Source organism: Octopus sinensis, linkage group LG25, assembly GCF_006345805.1.
Source record: "Octopus sinensis linkage group LG25, ASM634580v1, whole genome shotgun sequence".
NCBI lineage: Eukaryota > Metazoa > Mollusca > Cephalopoda > Octopoda > Octopodidae > Octopus > Octopus sinensis.
In genome coordinates this window covers 23,373,887-23,391,386 of record NC_043021.1, presented here as the reverse complement: position 1 = coordinate 23,391,386, position 17,500 = coordinate 23,373,887, and the positions used below count along the sequence as shown (strand labels likewise).

Genomic DNA, 17,500 nt, shown 5'->3' with positions numbered 1-17,500 from the left:
ATATATATATATATTATATATATATATATATATATACAAATGTACATAGATACACACACTCATGTGCACACACACACTCATACACACATATATTTGTGCGCGTTTGTGTATGTATATATATCCTCATGCATCTTTGTATAATCATACATGATTACATATGACACCGCGTAGCAATTCTTTGTCCTAAAATCCTAGATTGCCACCTACTAAGTGGTTTCTGGATTAGGTACAAGGCCAGTGGTTGTGTTTTTGTGGGGAAGGTCGAAAGTCGAGTAATTGGACTTCAGCACCTCTGAGAAATGAAAGGCAAAGGGGAGTTCGACAGGAAAGGAACTCAGAACGCAAATAGTGAAATCAATTTTTGTTACTTTTCTTTTAAGATTTAACATTTATACACACACACGTATATATGATTTATTTTTCCCTCTCTCTCTATCTTTCTATAACTATGCAACTTAATAGAATAACTTTGTTACACGCACGTCAGAAATATTATTTAAATATTTGTTTGTCCTGTCCATCGTATATATAGACTTATACATAAACACACATGCATAGGCGTGGCTGTGTGGTAAGAAACTTGCTCCGCAAGCACGTAGATCCAGATTCAGTTTCCACTGCATGGCATTTTGGGAAATTGTTTTCTACTATAGTCTCGGGATGACCAAATCTTTGTGAGTGGATTGGGTAGACGGAAACCGAAATTTTATAGGTTCTGTTGATTTGGGGTAATCCTGTATATGTTGAGCTAAAGGGTGAAAGCCGAGCTGAGGCGATTTTCTTCAAAGAACCGAATCTTTCAGGCAACGTCTCCCAGCGATTGAAGATGGCAACTGAATTCTGTAAGCTGCTTCTTTCAAGAGATTTTCGTTATTCCATAAATCTTTCCCCCCATAATTCTGAAGTGGTTAATTCAATCATTTCCACTTCAAAACTATCCTGTATATTTGTTATTGAGCCAAAAAGGGAAAGATGAAATGAGTTCGTTTTCAAATCCCTCAAAGTCAGGTTTCATGAGAAATGAAAATATAGGAGAATTTGTTTCGAAATATTTATCTCACTTGGAAAATTCTTCTTTCAACGTTGCAATATATTTTTGAAGTTCGTTTTTATTAAATATTAAATCGATTTGAATAAGCTTTTACATTTGGAAAGTATTTTTATGTATTGCTAAGTTTATCACGCAAAAAAAATCTGATTTTAACAAAATCCTTTCCAATATTCAAAATCATCAAGTACATTTTGACCTCTCTCTTGTAAATGCAAATTTTAATCATTCAAGTACCTGTCACTTAGAAGCATCATTTTAAATAACCCGTCTTCGTTGTTCAATTCTGGCAACTGTTTCCTTTCAAGAAATATTCTTCTAAGCATGATACAAATCTGTTCAAAACATTACCCCGACAAAGCCAACGGACTGTAAGGACCGTGCGATGCGAGTTGACAAGAATGGCTCTTTAGTACCACATCACACAGCCCTTACAATAAAGAGAAAATTGATAGTACCATCTATTTGCCAGATGGATAAAGGAGACAACCGCGTAGAATGATTAAAAGAAGATTTATTGATATGTTAACAGATGTGTCTGTGTGTGCATCATGTATACTGAACGATAGACATGCCGTCATGAGAACAGAATGTATGCGTATGGGTTCATAGATGTAGGAGACAATTAGAGGTATATGTTGAACGTGATGTCGTGGCTGTGATGCTGCTGCCTGGGTAACTTGTACAGGAATTCATACTGGTTGTATATTTGTTGTTGACCCATGATGAAGTAATTCATGAACAGTGAAGTGTTGGAACCTGGGTGCATCGCTTGCAGAGCTGTGTACATAGAGAGATGATGTTGAAGACGTTAAGGACATGGTGATAGCGACGAAGATGGAGGTTGTTGGAATGCTGTTGGACAAAGTTGGTAAGTCTCTGGAACTGGCTGTGTCTTTGTGGTCAGAGGCTAGTCCTTAAAAGTTCTGGAACCAAAAGACGAAAGGAGAAAAGGGGGAGCGTTTATAAGGAGAAGTAGGCCAAAACGGGGTAGAGAACAGGCTGACTCCGACTGGTGATACGCGGTAGTTTGGCGCGACAAATTGCGCCAATACCAACTAATCAGAGTAGTGGACAGAACGGGATCCAAATAGCGGCAACCGGATAGCTGTTCCCTTCTACGTTCGAATGCACGTATATATAATAAATGGGAGAGAGGAATTTTAACCGAGTCTACGCTGCAGGACTTTACTGTGAAGTGGGAAGTCTGCATATTCGCTGTCCAGTTCCTGCAGAAGAGACTTAAATTGTCTGTGAGTCAGTGAAGAGCAAGAAACCATGAAGTTAACTATTTTAACAACAGTTTCCACGACAGAACTCAAGCTTTGTGACGAAAGTTTTGCAACTAATTTTCCTGATGTACAATGCAATTAAAACACATTAAACTGCGTGAAATGTGATTTTCAAGACGCTTAATAAATCTTTTTTTCCTTTCCACCCACTGCACGTGCACCACCAGTAGTAATACAAAATATTTTATTTGTATTAATGGCTTGATTTTTGAAATAATTTAGAAATGCAGTCAGATGTCCTGTCCTGTAGATGTATTGGTAAGAGGAATAATCAAAAACACATGATTCTTCGTAAATACGATCATTGTCCCAGTATCTTGCAACAATTGCTAGGTGCGCCATGTCATTCACTTGAGTACTTTCATCGATAGGGGTCACTGAATGCAGCAGCTTTTTGTAATCTAACTTTCTGTGTTATAATTATGTTTTCAGCTATATCAGTTACACGTCTCTCAACTGATCATGCAGAAGTTGGTATTTCTTGAATTCGAGACAGTATTTATTCAGCGTTTGCTTGATCACTGAACAAAAGTTTTGCACTTCTCAGAAAATCTTTTTTGATAAATTCTCCGGCTGTAAAAGGTTTACCTTTCTCAGCTTTACATTGAGCAATTGTCTAACTACATTATTTAGCTTCATTGTTGGTTCCAAGCATTTGAACAAAACCAGAAGTGCTTTTTTTGTAACTAGAAATAGCCCTTTTTATGACTTGCCTTTTATCAACAAAATTTTTTCGAAGATCGCGCTTTGACAGTTGCATTTCAGATGATTGCAACAACGGTGAAAAAATATCAATGTTAATTTATTGATGCATTTGGGCAAGTCTATGTCTGAATTGTCTGTGTGTTTTGGGTTCTGTTTCTTTTTCTTTTGTGTGTTCAGGCGACTACTTGCCATTTTTGTCTTTCGTCGTCCCTATCCGCGCAAGGTATGTCTGAGTGCTCCGAACAGGGGAGGGGCAAATCTTGTAGAGCTTTTTGGCGTTGTCCTATTCATAACGTTGTTGCGTTTTTGGTGGTGGGGACCGGGGTTGATGCTGTTGTTTTTGCTGCTGCCCGTGCTGCTGCGATTAGTGTTGCTGCTACTGTTATTCTTGATTTTGTAGCCACGATGGTCACCTGCCTCTGTTGGTGCTGTTGCTATTGTTGCTGTGGTGGTGGTGTTGATGATGTTGGCAAAATTGAGAGGCTCCTTTCTCTAATTTGTTGTGGGCAATAGAAGAATTTTAGATGATTTGTGTTCCCACACAGATGATACCGAAACCATCAGCTTTCAAAGGCCACGTGGAGGTTGGTGCCAACGTGTGAATTTATGATATCTGGAATTGTGTCCAGACATTGGCTGTCCATTTTCACCCACAATTTTAGGCCTTGACCCGAATAGTTTTGTTTGTAAAGTTTCCGCATCTGTAAGATGCTCGTTTTGACCTATATGTCCAAGAGGACATCTACCACCAAGAATCAGCCGTCTATTTCTGGTGGTGTGTCTTCTTTTTTAGGGTCAAAGTGGATTGATTCCTTGCCTCCTCTTCATTTTTCTGTTATGTTTTTGTTGGTGCTGATGGTTGTGATGCTGTTGTTGTTGCTACTACTGCTGCTGCTGCTGCTGTCTTTGCATTGTTTCTCAAAAATATTAACAAGCGGAGGTGACAAAACGTCAAAACGGATGATGTAAGAACCTTTATTGCCTCGATTTGGGAAGCCAGGCTGAACTTTTTCTTTTTAAAATATAAATTTGTAGCTTTTAAAACTCAAACTTCACCTTTAAGAGGCGAATTCTGGCCACCGCAGCTAGCCCCGCTTACAGCGAGGTGGGTTCTGTCGTCAATAAAATTTTGAAAATAGACATTGGAACAACAAATTCTAAAGAAAACTTAGAGCTCCGAACAACTAGTCTCCAAAACCGGACACAGATAAGAATAATAATAACAATAAAGAAACGGAAAAACTTTCAAAATACAAAGACCTAGAAATAGAGGTAACCATAATGTGTAATCTAAAAACAGAAACAATTCCTATCATAGTAGGTGCATTAGGCATGATAAAAAAATATTCAGACAAATACATAACAAAAACACCAGGACTTACAAACACATATAACATACAGAAAATTGCACTACGCAGAACACTTTCAATATAATAACCATCAGAGCATCACAACAAATCACAGCACATACCCAAGGCATACAGAGCTGCGCTCGGTAGTGAAGTAAAAGCACGCTATAAAAATAAAACTACTGAATGATAATGATAATATAATAATAATAATAATAATAATAATAATAATAATAATAATAATAATAATAATAATAATAACAACAATAATAATAAATAATGGTAACAATAATAATAATAATAATAATAATAATAATAATAATAATAATAATAATAACGACACAAAACAAACGACACAAAAACTTATCAATAGCCTGGATAGACTATAAAAAGGCTTTTGATAGCCTACCACATAGCTGGATTAGGAAATGCCTTGAAATGTATAAGATAGCACCAACTCTGCGAAACTTCTTGACTGTAAGTATGAGATCATGGAGAACCACACTAACTCTGAACAGTGACAGTGAATCCCTAAATGCTGGTGATGTAAAAATTTCGTGTGGCATTTTCCAGGGTGACTCACTGTCACCACTCCTCTTTTGTTTATCCTTAATACCTCTCTCAAAGCTGCTCAATGACGCGCAGTACGGGTATAAAATGTTTGATAAAAATATAAATCATCTCGTTTACATGGATGATTTAAAGCTTTTTGCAAAAAATGATCAACAACTCAAGGGCTTACTAGCGATAGTCAAACAATTCAGTGACGACATCAGAATGCAATTCGGCCTCGATAAATGTGCAAAGGCTACCTTTATCAAAGGAAAAATGACAGAAACATCTAACGTTAACCTTGACCAACAGAATGTCATAAAAGAACTAGACCCAGCGGAGAGCTACAAGTACCTAGGGGTAATTGAAGGGAACGGAATAAGGCATTCAGAGATGAAGGAAAGGATCAGGAGAGAATGCTATCGAAGAGTGAGAGCAATACTCAAGACAGAGTTGAATGCAAGAAACAGGATCGAAGCAATCAATGCATTAGCTATACCAGTCGTGACTTACAGTTTCAATATTGTTAACTGGTCAATTACTGAAATATGTCAGCTCGACAGAAAAATAAGGAAACTGTTGACAATGCATAGAATGCACCACCCTAAGGCAGATACAGAACGACTCTATCTGCCAAGAAAAGAGGGAGGCCGTGGTCTTTTGCAACTGGCAATAACAATGAAGATTGCTACAATTGGCCTAGACACCTACCTGAAAAACTCTGAGGGCTGGATGTTAAAACTTGTCTCAAAACATGAAAACAAGAAAACATCATACTCAGTCACAAAACAGGCAAAGGAATATCTAAGTGAATTCCGAATACAACCAATTTCGGAATTAGAGATAGACATACAAGAAACAAGCACAGAAAAAGCTAGGCGCATGAAAACCCGTGCCAAAACTGCGGCCTTAGATATTCTGAATAATAAATGGCAAGAAAAACCTCTCTACGGCAAATACCCAAAGAGAGCGAATAATGCAGATATCGACAAAGCCCTGACCCATCAATGGCTAATGGCCTCTGGCTTAAAATCTGAAACAGAGGGGTTTATCATAGCAGCTCAAGATCAATGCCTACCAACAAGAAACTACCAGGCCAACATATTAAAGATCAGAAGCAGTCCAACGTGTCGTGTATGCAAGCAACAAAATGAAACCATTGACCATGTGGTCTCCAAGTGCAGTCTTCTAGCGCCTACAGAGTATCTCAACAGGCACGATAGAGCTGCACAATATATTCACTGGGTAATCTGTAAAAACTGGATTTGCCCCATGAAAAAAACTGGTGGAACACAAACCACCCCCAGTGCTTGAAAATGACCACATCTCACTCCTCTGGAACTTCACCATTCAAACTGACAGGAAGATAGATGCAAATAGGCCAGACATCATATTGAAAGACTTCAAACAAAGAACATGCCTCCTCATTGATATGACTGTCCCAATCGATATAACGTATCTGTCAGGACCTACCAAAAACTGAGCAAATATAAAGATCTTGAAATAGAAATCAGCAAAATGTGGAAGCTGAAGACTAAAACAATACCTGTTGTCATAGGTGCCCTGGGAATGATAGCAAAAGGGGCTGATAGCTACCTAACTCAGATACCAGGGAACCCAAAAATGGCAGAAGTCAAAAAGATAGTGCTCATGGGAACTGCTCATATCCTACGCAAAATACTCTCTATGTAACCTCAAGGTTTAAAAAACAACCATAATTTTCGGTTTAAAAAAAAAAAAAAAAAAAAAAAAACTTTTTTTTTTTTTAGACATTCATTAGTACAACATCCCCACCCCCCAAATATATGGCACACTAGGCATAACAACAACATGAACTTCCAACCCTGTTGTCTCTTGAGGTCTCTGGGTGAGACTTGGAGCCAACTTGTACAAATATAAAGCAAAAGTCAAACATAGAATAATAATAATAATAATAATAATAATAATAATAAAATGCCCTGATGCAGTACCAGGCAGTGGCTCTCATGGCTTCTGATCTTAACTGATTGGAAGTGTTATCATGTACATTGTTTTGTCTTGGTATAAAAGATGGGCTACAGCAAATATTCTGCTCAATACCAGAGATTTGCTTGTCAGTTGTTTGACCTTAACCAGTTGAGCATGTCCCTTAGTGAGTGACGATATGTGCATCTCTGATCACGAGCAGAAGTAGTAGGGGAGCTTCATAGACATGTGTTGAGAGAAATTCTTTGGGGCTTGAATAATTCACCTCTGGAAACAAGGGTGTTTTGTTCAACATCCTTAAACAACCCTTATTCAGGGACCTTTTGAGCGGGATGGGTTACTCGACCAGAAGAAAATTCTAACTGGGCTCCACCTGCAAGGTCATGTGCTGTTTATCTTGATATGAGATCACCATGTCGCGCACATATGGTTGTGATGCATGTGCCTGGTGCACCTTTATCAGACAGGTAGTCATGATGTGTATACTGGGTATCGTATATTTTACCCCAGTGTCACTTTGATGGCATGCACTGCTCTCTCACTCAATAATATTAATGATGATGATGATGATGATGGTGATGATGATATTAAAAATAATAATGATAATAATAATAATAAAATAAAAATAATTATAATGATCATAATAATAATAGTTGAAGTAGTAGTAGTAGTAGAGTAGTAGTAGTAGTAGTAGTAGTAGTAGTAGTAGTTGATATAAAGTGAGATGATGTTGTGACGGTGTTGATGGCAAGTTGGTCAGTTGTGTTAAGTTCTTGAATGTAAAGGAAGGCTATTTTAATGTTAAGCAAAAACAACAAAATTAGAAATATCTGATATATATTATATATATATATGTGTGTGTGTGTGTGTGTGTGTATATATATACATACAGGGAGAATTCACAAAAAAAGAAACAAAAGACGAAGTCAGGTGGTGTAGAAGGCAACCTGATGTATTAGTATAACGCTCGGGAAGTGAAAAAGTTTTTAACGTTTCGAGCCTACGCTCTTCCACAGAAAGAAACACGGAAAGAAATAGGGAGAGAATAAAAGAAAAAAAGTGGCTAGCGATCTATTAATACATACATGCATACATACATACATACATACATACATACATACATACATACATACATACATACATAGTACATACATGCATACATATAAAGAGAGAGAGAGAGAGAGAGAGAGAGTTTGAAGTGATGTACAGATATATAGTTATCGATAATGGAAGCAACCGCTAAAATGTAAATAGAACTTAAATGCATAAAAAATTATAATCATCCAACGTTTTGAATACCTTATTATTCTCTCTCTCTCCTCTCTCTCTCTATATATATATATATATATATATATATATATATATATATGTATCTATATATATATGTGTGTGTGTGTGTGTGTGTGTGTGTATGTGTGTAAGGGGAGAGAGATGTATAAATTGTTAGATAAATAGATATTAGTGTATATGTAATTTTCTGAGCTTTTTAATTTGTTTTGCTGTCAATGTTTCTTTTGTTGTTGTTGTTTCCTTATCCACTTTCTTTATTTTCTTGTGTCTATTTGTGTCCCCAAATAAATTTGCTTTGTTTGATGTAGGTCCATTTGTTCACTAGCAGTATTGCCCGGCTCGTGCGCTCGTGCGTTCTATGCACGCGCGAATTAAGCTAAACTTGGTTTTAAAATCAAGCATTTAATGCCCTCTATTTTTGCACTTATGTGTTCCATTTCCTCAATAGGAAGTACGTATAAGTGTTTCATAAATTTTTGTTGATCAAATAATTGCATTGTTGAATTATTCTTTTAGAACAGTATTTCTCAACGAGGATATCAGAGGAGAGTTTCAGGGAGTCGCTGGCGATATATTGTGATGATCAAAAATCCGACCTGCTAAAATTTGGTTAGTGATTCAAACTGCAGACTCAACGCAAAATGGTCATATTTAATTCAAAGCGTTAAAAATGTTATGAAAACAATTGGCATGAGTTCACAAAGTCCAAACGATTAATACGAAAAAACCCTCCAGGCTACATCCCGAAAATTCATTTCTTAGACGAATTTCTACAATGTATGTGTGTAAAAACACCAGGACTTACAAACACATATAACATACAGAAAAATGCACTACTAGGCACTGCACACAGCCTACCCAGAACACTTTCAATACAGTAGCCATCAATACAGTAGTCATCGTTTTTATATCTTGATTATTTATTTTTCATGCAATTTACGCATGCTTGCATGCGTGGTGAACACAGTTCACGTCAAACAGCTGACTGAGTAAAGTTCACTATTCAATGCATGGGATAAGGCTTAAACAAACACATTATCGATTTTTGCACTTGCGAGATGAATTTCGGAACAGAAATAGCGCAGTTCAATTTTCATTCGCCTAAACTTTAAGTGACCCATTTTTGGTGGTTCTACGATTTGTTGGCTAGGAGGAGATTTGCCGGGAAGTTAAACACGCAGGTACACACACAGATACACAGAGAGACACACAAGTTGAGTTTTATATATATAGATTTACGTTCATGCGTTATTCTTGTTTTCAGTAAAAAAAAGATTAAGTAAAATGAAATCATGAAAGTGTATTTGAGGAAAAATTTGTATGAACGCTTCTAAAACTGGGGTAAGGAAAAATCCTTCGTTACAATACAGTTGCTTGTGGGGTCCCATCGGATTTAACGACCCAACCGGGTTTACAACCACTGCGTATTTAGGGTCTACGAAACTCATGGTTCACTAGTTTTGTAAATATATTAGACCCCACCCCCGAAGATGGTTACAGATGTGTGTAGGAGTGCGTTTGTGTTTGTGTGTGTGTGTTTGGTGTTTTCTTTGATATTATTACGCGTTAAAGCTATAATATTTTTATAAATTTCTTCACACTAATTTATCGAAATTTAATTTTTTAGCTTTAAATATCCAATCACGAAAACAAAAATATATTTGTCATGTGGACCAGGTGTGAATTTTAGTTGCTTCGGAGAATCTGCAATTTGAAGTTAATAACATTGAAATCTCTGACATTTCCTATTTTCTTCTTTTACAGATAAATCTACGCCTGGCAATATGTTTCACCACGTAGTATCATATAGACGGTCTCTTGTGTTGATACTGTGTACGATATTGTTTTTGGAGACTCAAGCTGATTCAGATATATGCAAGATATGTACTTGCAATTCACTTACAACGAGAATAAATTGTGCACGTCGCAATTTACTATCAATTCCACAACCAATTCCGACGAATGTTGAATATTTGTAAGTATTTGACACTTTCTACGTATTTTCCACATCCAATATTTTAAATTCTCATTGATATGTTCTCAGCTAATCGCTTATGCTGTTCATCTCACAGCTTTAAGCACAATCTTATGTTAGAGTAAAACAAATTGATATGTTACCTGCTGTGAAGTCAAATAAACTGTTTCTTACCATATTGAATTTATAATATATAACATCGCATACACAGAGATTGGATATGACTAGTATCTGACTTTGATTTCATTTGTCTGAACTTATCAAATCTTACGGTATATTCAATGAACGGACAGTATAAAAACTTTAGTGCTAAGAAAACGTGTATTCCACATAGTTATATTATATCATTAATTAGTTGAATTGTTGCTTATTATTACAGTAATATGATATAATATCAGTTGATCGTGTCACAGAATAATTGTTAATTATTTTTTTTGTTAATTTTATAATAGAATATGCAGCGAGCTATCAGAATCGTTGTGCACGCCAGACAAAATGTTGAGCGGTATTTCGTTCGTCTTTACGTTTCGATTTTAAATTCTGTCGAGGTTGACTTTGTTTTTCATTCTTTTGGAGTCGGTAAAATAAATAGCAATTTATCTCTGAGATCAATGTAAAGGACTTGTCCCTTTCCCAAAATTTCAGGTTTGTTCCTATGGAAGAAATTATTATTTTTATAATTAAAAATGAAACAGATGGATTAAACAACAGATAATGACGAGATCCGCTTAAATGCAAATTCTTAAAATACCTAAGTGAAGAAATCAAAATAGTGTTATTTTAACAAATTATGAGGAATTTATTTTTGATAGAATGTCATCAGTAAAATTTACCCTATCATGAACACAATAAACCTTATTACAAAATTATGGAAGGTTAATTGAAGTTTCGGCTGATTGATGTATCTCCGTTCACCTGAAAACTTACGTAATTTTTAAGTAAATTATTAAAATTTAACATCTCAAGAAATGGAATAGAATAAAAAAGAGTAATTATTTGATACATAAATCATAACAAATACTCTGTTGGAACACATTGCTCTTCCAGGTGATTATTTCCAGTTAATTGGCTTGCATCATTGCATTAATCACCTTAAACTTTCAGTTTTAATCAAATATTCTAATACTAAAGTGGATCAATTCATTCGATCAGATCTATTTCTCAAAACATTTGGAACGTTTTGACAAAATGAGAAATCCTAATGTAAAATAAAGAGAAAAGTTTCAATAATGGAATTCCTAAATCTCGTATAACTCAAGATGTTGAATAGTAAAGTTGAAGTTCTGTTTAATAAGTTAGATATTTTCATCGTTCATAACTTGAGCGAGGTTTGGCACAGATCATTTGACTGTCTAGCAGAATACATTGCGTTCTGACACACGGCAATCTGACTTCAAGTTCCGCTAAGGTCAACCTTGCGTCATTCATTTCCGAGATCAATAAAAACTTATAACAGTTCAATGAACAAATGCAACTATGAGGACCTCGAATAAGACACCTTGCAGTATATTGTGCAGTTGTTTGTGATCTGAGTTAAAATCACACACTTTTTATTTTACCGATTTTGAAAAAAGGATCAGACACGTTTTATAACTCCTGCAAGATCTCCAATACTTGTGAGGCAGATATCATTAATATTCCGTTTGAGCTGTTGCAGGTCAACCTTTACAGGAATAATGAAGAGGGATGCTACTTAGGGGATGAAGGATTTAGCATAGGTAGTTAATAATGGGAACAAACTGAGGTTTAATACAAGAAAAAGAAGCAAAGGACTAAAAAAAGACGAAAAAACTAAGGCAATGTATGTAATTACATCCCTTTTTTAAATAACACCCTAAGCCAGTTAAATCACCATGTAAGGTTGTTCTCCTTTGTAGCACATGACTCAAAATTATATCAGGGTTTCCCCACTCTACCTTCACCAGTTCTATTAATAAATCCCTTTCTATTTCTGTTATGTTTTCCTTTCTAGTCTATTATTTCAGTCTTGAAGTTTTGGGGGTTTATTTTTGTGAAGAACTTTTATGCATCAATTATGCAAAGGAAAGGAGTTTACTTTTGCAAAGATAAATTACTTTTGACAGCAAAGTGTAATAACAAATAGAATGCTCATTGGACAGAAACAAGATATTTATAAATAAAGCTGACTTCTGAGATGATAAAAATATCTTCCACTGAAAACTGATGTTGCAACGAAGGCTTTGTAAATCTAATTCAAATCACAAATATTTTGAACATCCATTCTTTTCTCATATTTTGTGTGTTTTTCATTCATACTTTACGCGGTGACTTAAATCTGTTTTATATCTTATATAATAAAATATCCGTAAATGCAAACAGAACCTTCGTGAAGAAGAAAAGGAAGCTTACAAACTGAAGAATGACAATTCAATCATCCTAAAAGAAACCGATTAGGGAAGGGTGAAAGCAGTCACGGACCAAAACTACTATAAAGATAAAATATTGGAAACAGACTAATCCTGCTACAAGGAAGAACCAAGACACGCGGAGAAAGTAATAGTGAATACACTCAAAAGTCTGATAAATGAGTACCAACGTTCGTTCACAGATAAAGAGAAAGATTATTTATGCAGCTCTGTAATGAAAGAGAGTAATTTCTATGGATCACCCAAGATCTGCGAATGCTCCAAAATGCAAGGATCAGCATATAAAAATACTAAGACTTACTGACATCAAATTGAGACCAACAGTTGCTGGACCTTGAGCCCCAACACAACAACTGAGCCATCTTTTGGATATACTCCTCAAACCGTTGTGCCCATTAATGCCCAGCTATACCCGAGACGATATGGATTTCATCAAACACATTCCACCCACTGTCCCAGAACGTACTATACTTAAAAGATTTGACTAATCTTTGTACAAATACATCACACTTTGGGCCTGGAAGCAATCAAACACTGGGTAGAAAAACATAGCGGACGGATGGACGAACGCTTCAAAACACATTTCCAAAGACACACGCCGGGAACTAGAAGACAACACCTTTAGATTCGATAATAAACTATATCGACAGGTAAAAAGAACACCACTACCGGGACGAGGTTCGCACACATACTCGCACCCAGAGGTAGATATACATATGTGTGTATATTTCTGAGCATATATGTGTGTATGTGCGTATATGTGCGTGTATGTGTGTGGATGTGTGTGTTGGTACATAGAGAGGCGAAGCGGATACTCGAGGTTGTGCAAGTCAAGTAAGAAATAAACATGAAACTGCTGCCACATTAAGATATTCTTCTCCTCCTGCATCTTCTGCTTCTTCCTCTTGTTCTTCTTCTTCTTCTTCGTCTTCTTCTTCTTCTTCTCCGTCTTCTTCTCCGTCTTCTTCTTCTTCTTCTTCTCCGTCTTCTTCTTCTTCTTCTCCTTTGTCTTCTTCTTCTTCTTCTTCTTCTTCTTCTTCTTCTTCTTCTTCTTCTTCTTCTTCTTCTTCTTCTTCGTTATCTTTCTTCTTCTTTTTCTTCCTTTCATTCTGAAGTCAAAGTGTTTGATATCGTATCACAAATATTTTCCATATAATCTATTTTACTCTTTCTTTACTGCTATAGATATCTGCAATGGAACAACATTGAAACCATCAAAGAAGGTGCATTCACGGGGCTTTCAAATTTAAAAGAATTGTAAGTTCGTTCAGTTTCTTGATACTATTTTCCGAAAGTAATAATTGATGCTGATATTTAAGCTCACAAATGTATAAAATTTCTGACTGCACCAAACAAAATCAATTCGAATTTGTAGAATGAACAAGATTTAGGGAGATAAAAAGAGAATAGGTGAGATGGAGACAATGTGAGAGAAAGTGAAATAATAGGAAAAATATAATGTTCCTTTATTGTAGTTGCTTTGTTTCAATTCGCATCTCAATAACTCAGTTTTGTTCCCCAAATTTCAATGATTTTGATATGAATTTGTATTAGAAATGGTAACGTTTGTGAGTTTACATGTTTGCATCAGATATTTTTAGCTGAAGTATATGTGTATGTTCATATATAAGTGTAGTTCTGTGTGAAATGTGACTATATTATTCCTTTATTTTATATTTTGCATCTTCCTCCATTTCTTATTTCAATATTCTCCTTCGTGTTTCGATATTATCACACAATTTCGAATTTTATCATTCACTTCACGTTATTTATGTAATAGAGCAACTGAAGTGGAAGCGGAAAATATATAATCGAATAATATAGTCACATACATTCTATCTTTAAACCTGAAATACTTACTGTACTTGTAAGCTGGAATATTTGGCCTGATACAATTAAACTGCTGATATATTTCTTGTAAGCGTGTGTTTTCTAATATTCTTGTGACAATGAAGCGATATGAAATAAATAATCTCTCTCACCATATGTCCACAAGGGTGAGTGGGAATATGTGTGATGTGAGTGTGCATACCGCATTCCGTCGTTGATACTATGAATATAAGAATGCGAATGAGTGCGTTTGAATATGTTGATTTCTGGTTCCGTATATTCCATGATTTTTCAGCCATGTCTTCTCGCCCAAAATTTATCGATCTATCCTTGAATTATTTCCTGATATTTCGAAAACATTTTAAGGGTCGTCTTGAAGACCATGATTTTTAATGTATCTTCTTCTTCTTCTTCTTCTTCTTCTTCTTCTTCTTCTTCTTCTTCTTCTTCTTCTTCTTCTTCTTTCTTCTTCTTCTTCTTCTTCTTCTTCTTTTTCTTCTTCTTCTTCTTCTTCTTCTTCACCTTCTTCTTCTTCTTCTTCTTCTTCTTCTCCTCCTCCTCCTCCTCCTTCTTCTTCTTCTTCTTCTTCTCCTTCTCCTTCTTCTTCTTCTTGGTCTTCTTCTTCTCCTTCTTCTTCTTCTTCTCTTCTTCTTTCTTCGTCTTCTTCTTCTTTCCTACTTCATCTTCTTCATGTTCCTCTACTCCTTCGTCGTCTTCTTCTTCTTCTTCCTCTTATTTTTCTCCTTCTTCTCTTCTTCTTCTTCTTCTTCTTCCTTTTCTTTGTCTTCTACTTCTACTTCCTCTTCTTCTTCTTCTTCTTCTTCTCTCTATCTTCTTCTTCTGCTTCTTCTTCTTCTTCTTCTTCTTCTTCTTCTTTTTCTTCTTTTTTTCTTCTCTGTACTTTCTGCTTCCTCACTTGTCTCCCTCTTTTCCATTCTCTGCCAATTCTTCCTGCTCTTCCTGCTCTTTCTGCTGCTACACCCAGCTCCCTCCCCTCAGTCATCCCTTCCTTTGTCCTCCTCCTAACATCCCCGCCTATCCACCTCCTCGTCAATTCTCCTTCCTCTTCTTCTTCTTCTAATTCTTCTTCTTCTTCTCCTTCTCCTTCTCCTTTCTAGTTCTTCTTCTTCTTCTTCTTCTTCGTAATCTTTCTTCTTTTTCTTCCTTTCATTCTGAAGTCACAGTGTTTGATGTCGTATCACAAATATTTTCCATATAATCTATTTTACTCTTTCTTTACTGCGACAGAGTTCTTGGTGCCAACAACATTGAAACCATCAAAGAAGGTGCATTCACGGGGCTTTCAAATTTAAAAGAATTGTAAGTTCGTTCAGTTTCTTGATACTATTTTCCGAAAGTAATAATTGATGCTGATATATAAGCTCACAAATGTATAAAATTTCTGACTGCACCAAACAAAATCAATTCGAATTTGTAGAATGAACAAGATTTAGGAAGATACAAAGAGGATATGAGAGAGCGAGACACTGTGAAATAAAGGGAGAGAATTTGAGAGAGAAAATGAAATAATAGGAAAAATATAATGTTCCTTTATTGTAGTTGCTTTGTTTCAATTCGCATCTAAATAACTCATTTTTGTTCCCCAATTTCAATGATTTTGATATGAATTTGTATTAGAAATGGTAACGTTTGTGAGTTTACGTGTTTGCATCAAATATTTTAAGCTGAAGTATATGTGTATGTTCATATATAAGTGTAGTTCTGTGTGAAATGTGACTATATGTTTCGATATTATCATTCAACTTCGAATTTTGTCATTCACTTCACGTTATTTATGTAATAGAGCAACTGAAGTGGAAGCGGAAAATATATAATCGAATAATATAGTCACATACATTCTATCTGTAAACCTGAAATACTTACTGTACTTGTAAGCTGGAATATTTGGCCTGATACAATTAAAATGCTGATATATTTCTTGTAAGCGTGTGTTTTCTAATATTCTTGTGACAATGAAGCGATATGAAATAAATAATCTCTCTCACCATATGTCCACAAGGGTGAGTGGGAATATGTGTGATGTGAGTGTGCATAGCGCATTCCGTCGTTGATACTATGAATATAAGAATGTGTATGAGTGCATTTGAATATGTTGATTTCTGATTCCGTATATTCCCTGATTTTTCAGCCATGTCTTCTCGCCCAAAATTTATCGATCTATCCTTGAATTATTTCCTGATATTTTAAGAACATTTTCAGTTGCGTCTTCAACACCATGATTTTCAATGTGCCTTCTTCTTCTTCTTCTTCTCCTTCCTCTTCTCCTTCTTCATTTTCTTCTTTTAATTCTCTTCCACCTCCTCTCCGCCCCTCCTCCTCCTTTTTCTTCTTGTAATTCTCCCCCTCTGTTCCTTTTTCTTCTCCTTCTTCTTCTCATCCTCGTCCTCATTCATTTTCTTTTTCTTCTTCTTCTCTCTTCTACTTCTTTTTTCTTTTTTTTCTTCTTCTTCTTCTTCTTCTTCTTCTTCTTCTCCTTCTTCTTCTTCCACTTCTTCTTCTACGTCTTCTTCTTCTTCTTTTTCTTCTTGCAATTCTTCTTCTTCCACTCCAGCTCCTCATCTTCCTTCTTCTTCTTCTTTATGTTCTTATTCTTCGGCCTCTCCTCCTGCTGCTCCTTTTCTTCTTCTTCTTCTTCTTCTTCTTCTTCTTCTTCTTCTTCTTCTACTTCTTATTCTTATTCTCTTCCTACGTCTTCTACCTCTTTTCCTCGTCCTCCTTCTTATTCATTTTTTCTGCTTCTACTTCTTCTTTTTCTTTTCTTCTTCTTTTTCTTCTTCCCCCTCCTCCTCCTCTTCTTGTTTTTCTTCTACTCCTACTTCTTCCACTTCATCCCCCTCCTCCTCCTTTTTCCTCTTCCTTCTTCTTCTATTCCTTTTTCCTCTTGTTTTTCTACTTCTTCCTATTTTTCTTGTTCTGCTTTTTATTCAAATCTTCTTTTTCTTCCTCTTCTTCTTTTTTTCCTCCTTCTTTTTTCTTCTTCTCTTTCTTCTACTTCATTTTTTTCTCCTTCTACTTCTTTATCTACTTCTCCTCCTCCTTTTTTCTTCTTCTTATCCTCTTCTTTTTGTTATTCTCTTCTCCTCCTC

At 35.7% G+C, this 17,500-nt stretch overlaps 1 protein-coding gene across 9 annotated transcripts in view; it reads left to right on the top strand.

Annotated features, from left to right (window-relative positions):
- LOC115224387 (insulin-like growth factor-binding protein complex acid labile subunit) overlaps nt 1-17,500 on the top strand; it is a 56,528-nt gene that overhangs the window by 3,925 nt on the left and 35,103 nt on the right. For 5 of the 9 annotated variants that reach the window (XM_036513343.1, XM_036513339.1, XM_036513345.1 and 2 more), the window contains exons 2-4: nt 9,966-10,176; nt 13,749-13,820; nt 15,642-15,713. In XM_036513343.1, the coding sequence (XP_036369236.1) occupies nt 9,966-10,176; nt 13,749-13,820; nt 15,642-15,713 (355 nt within the window). The remainder of the gene's footprint in view (nt 1-9,965; nt 10,177-13,748; nt 13,821-15,641; nt 15,714-17,500) is intronic. The other 4 variants (XM_036513341.1, XM_036513340.1, XM_036513338.1 and 1 more) reach the window with 2 other exon arrangements.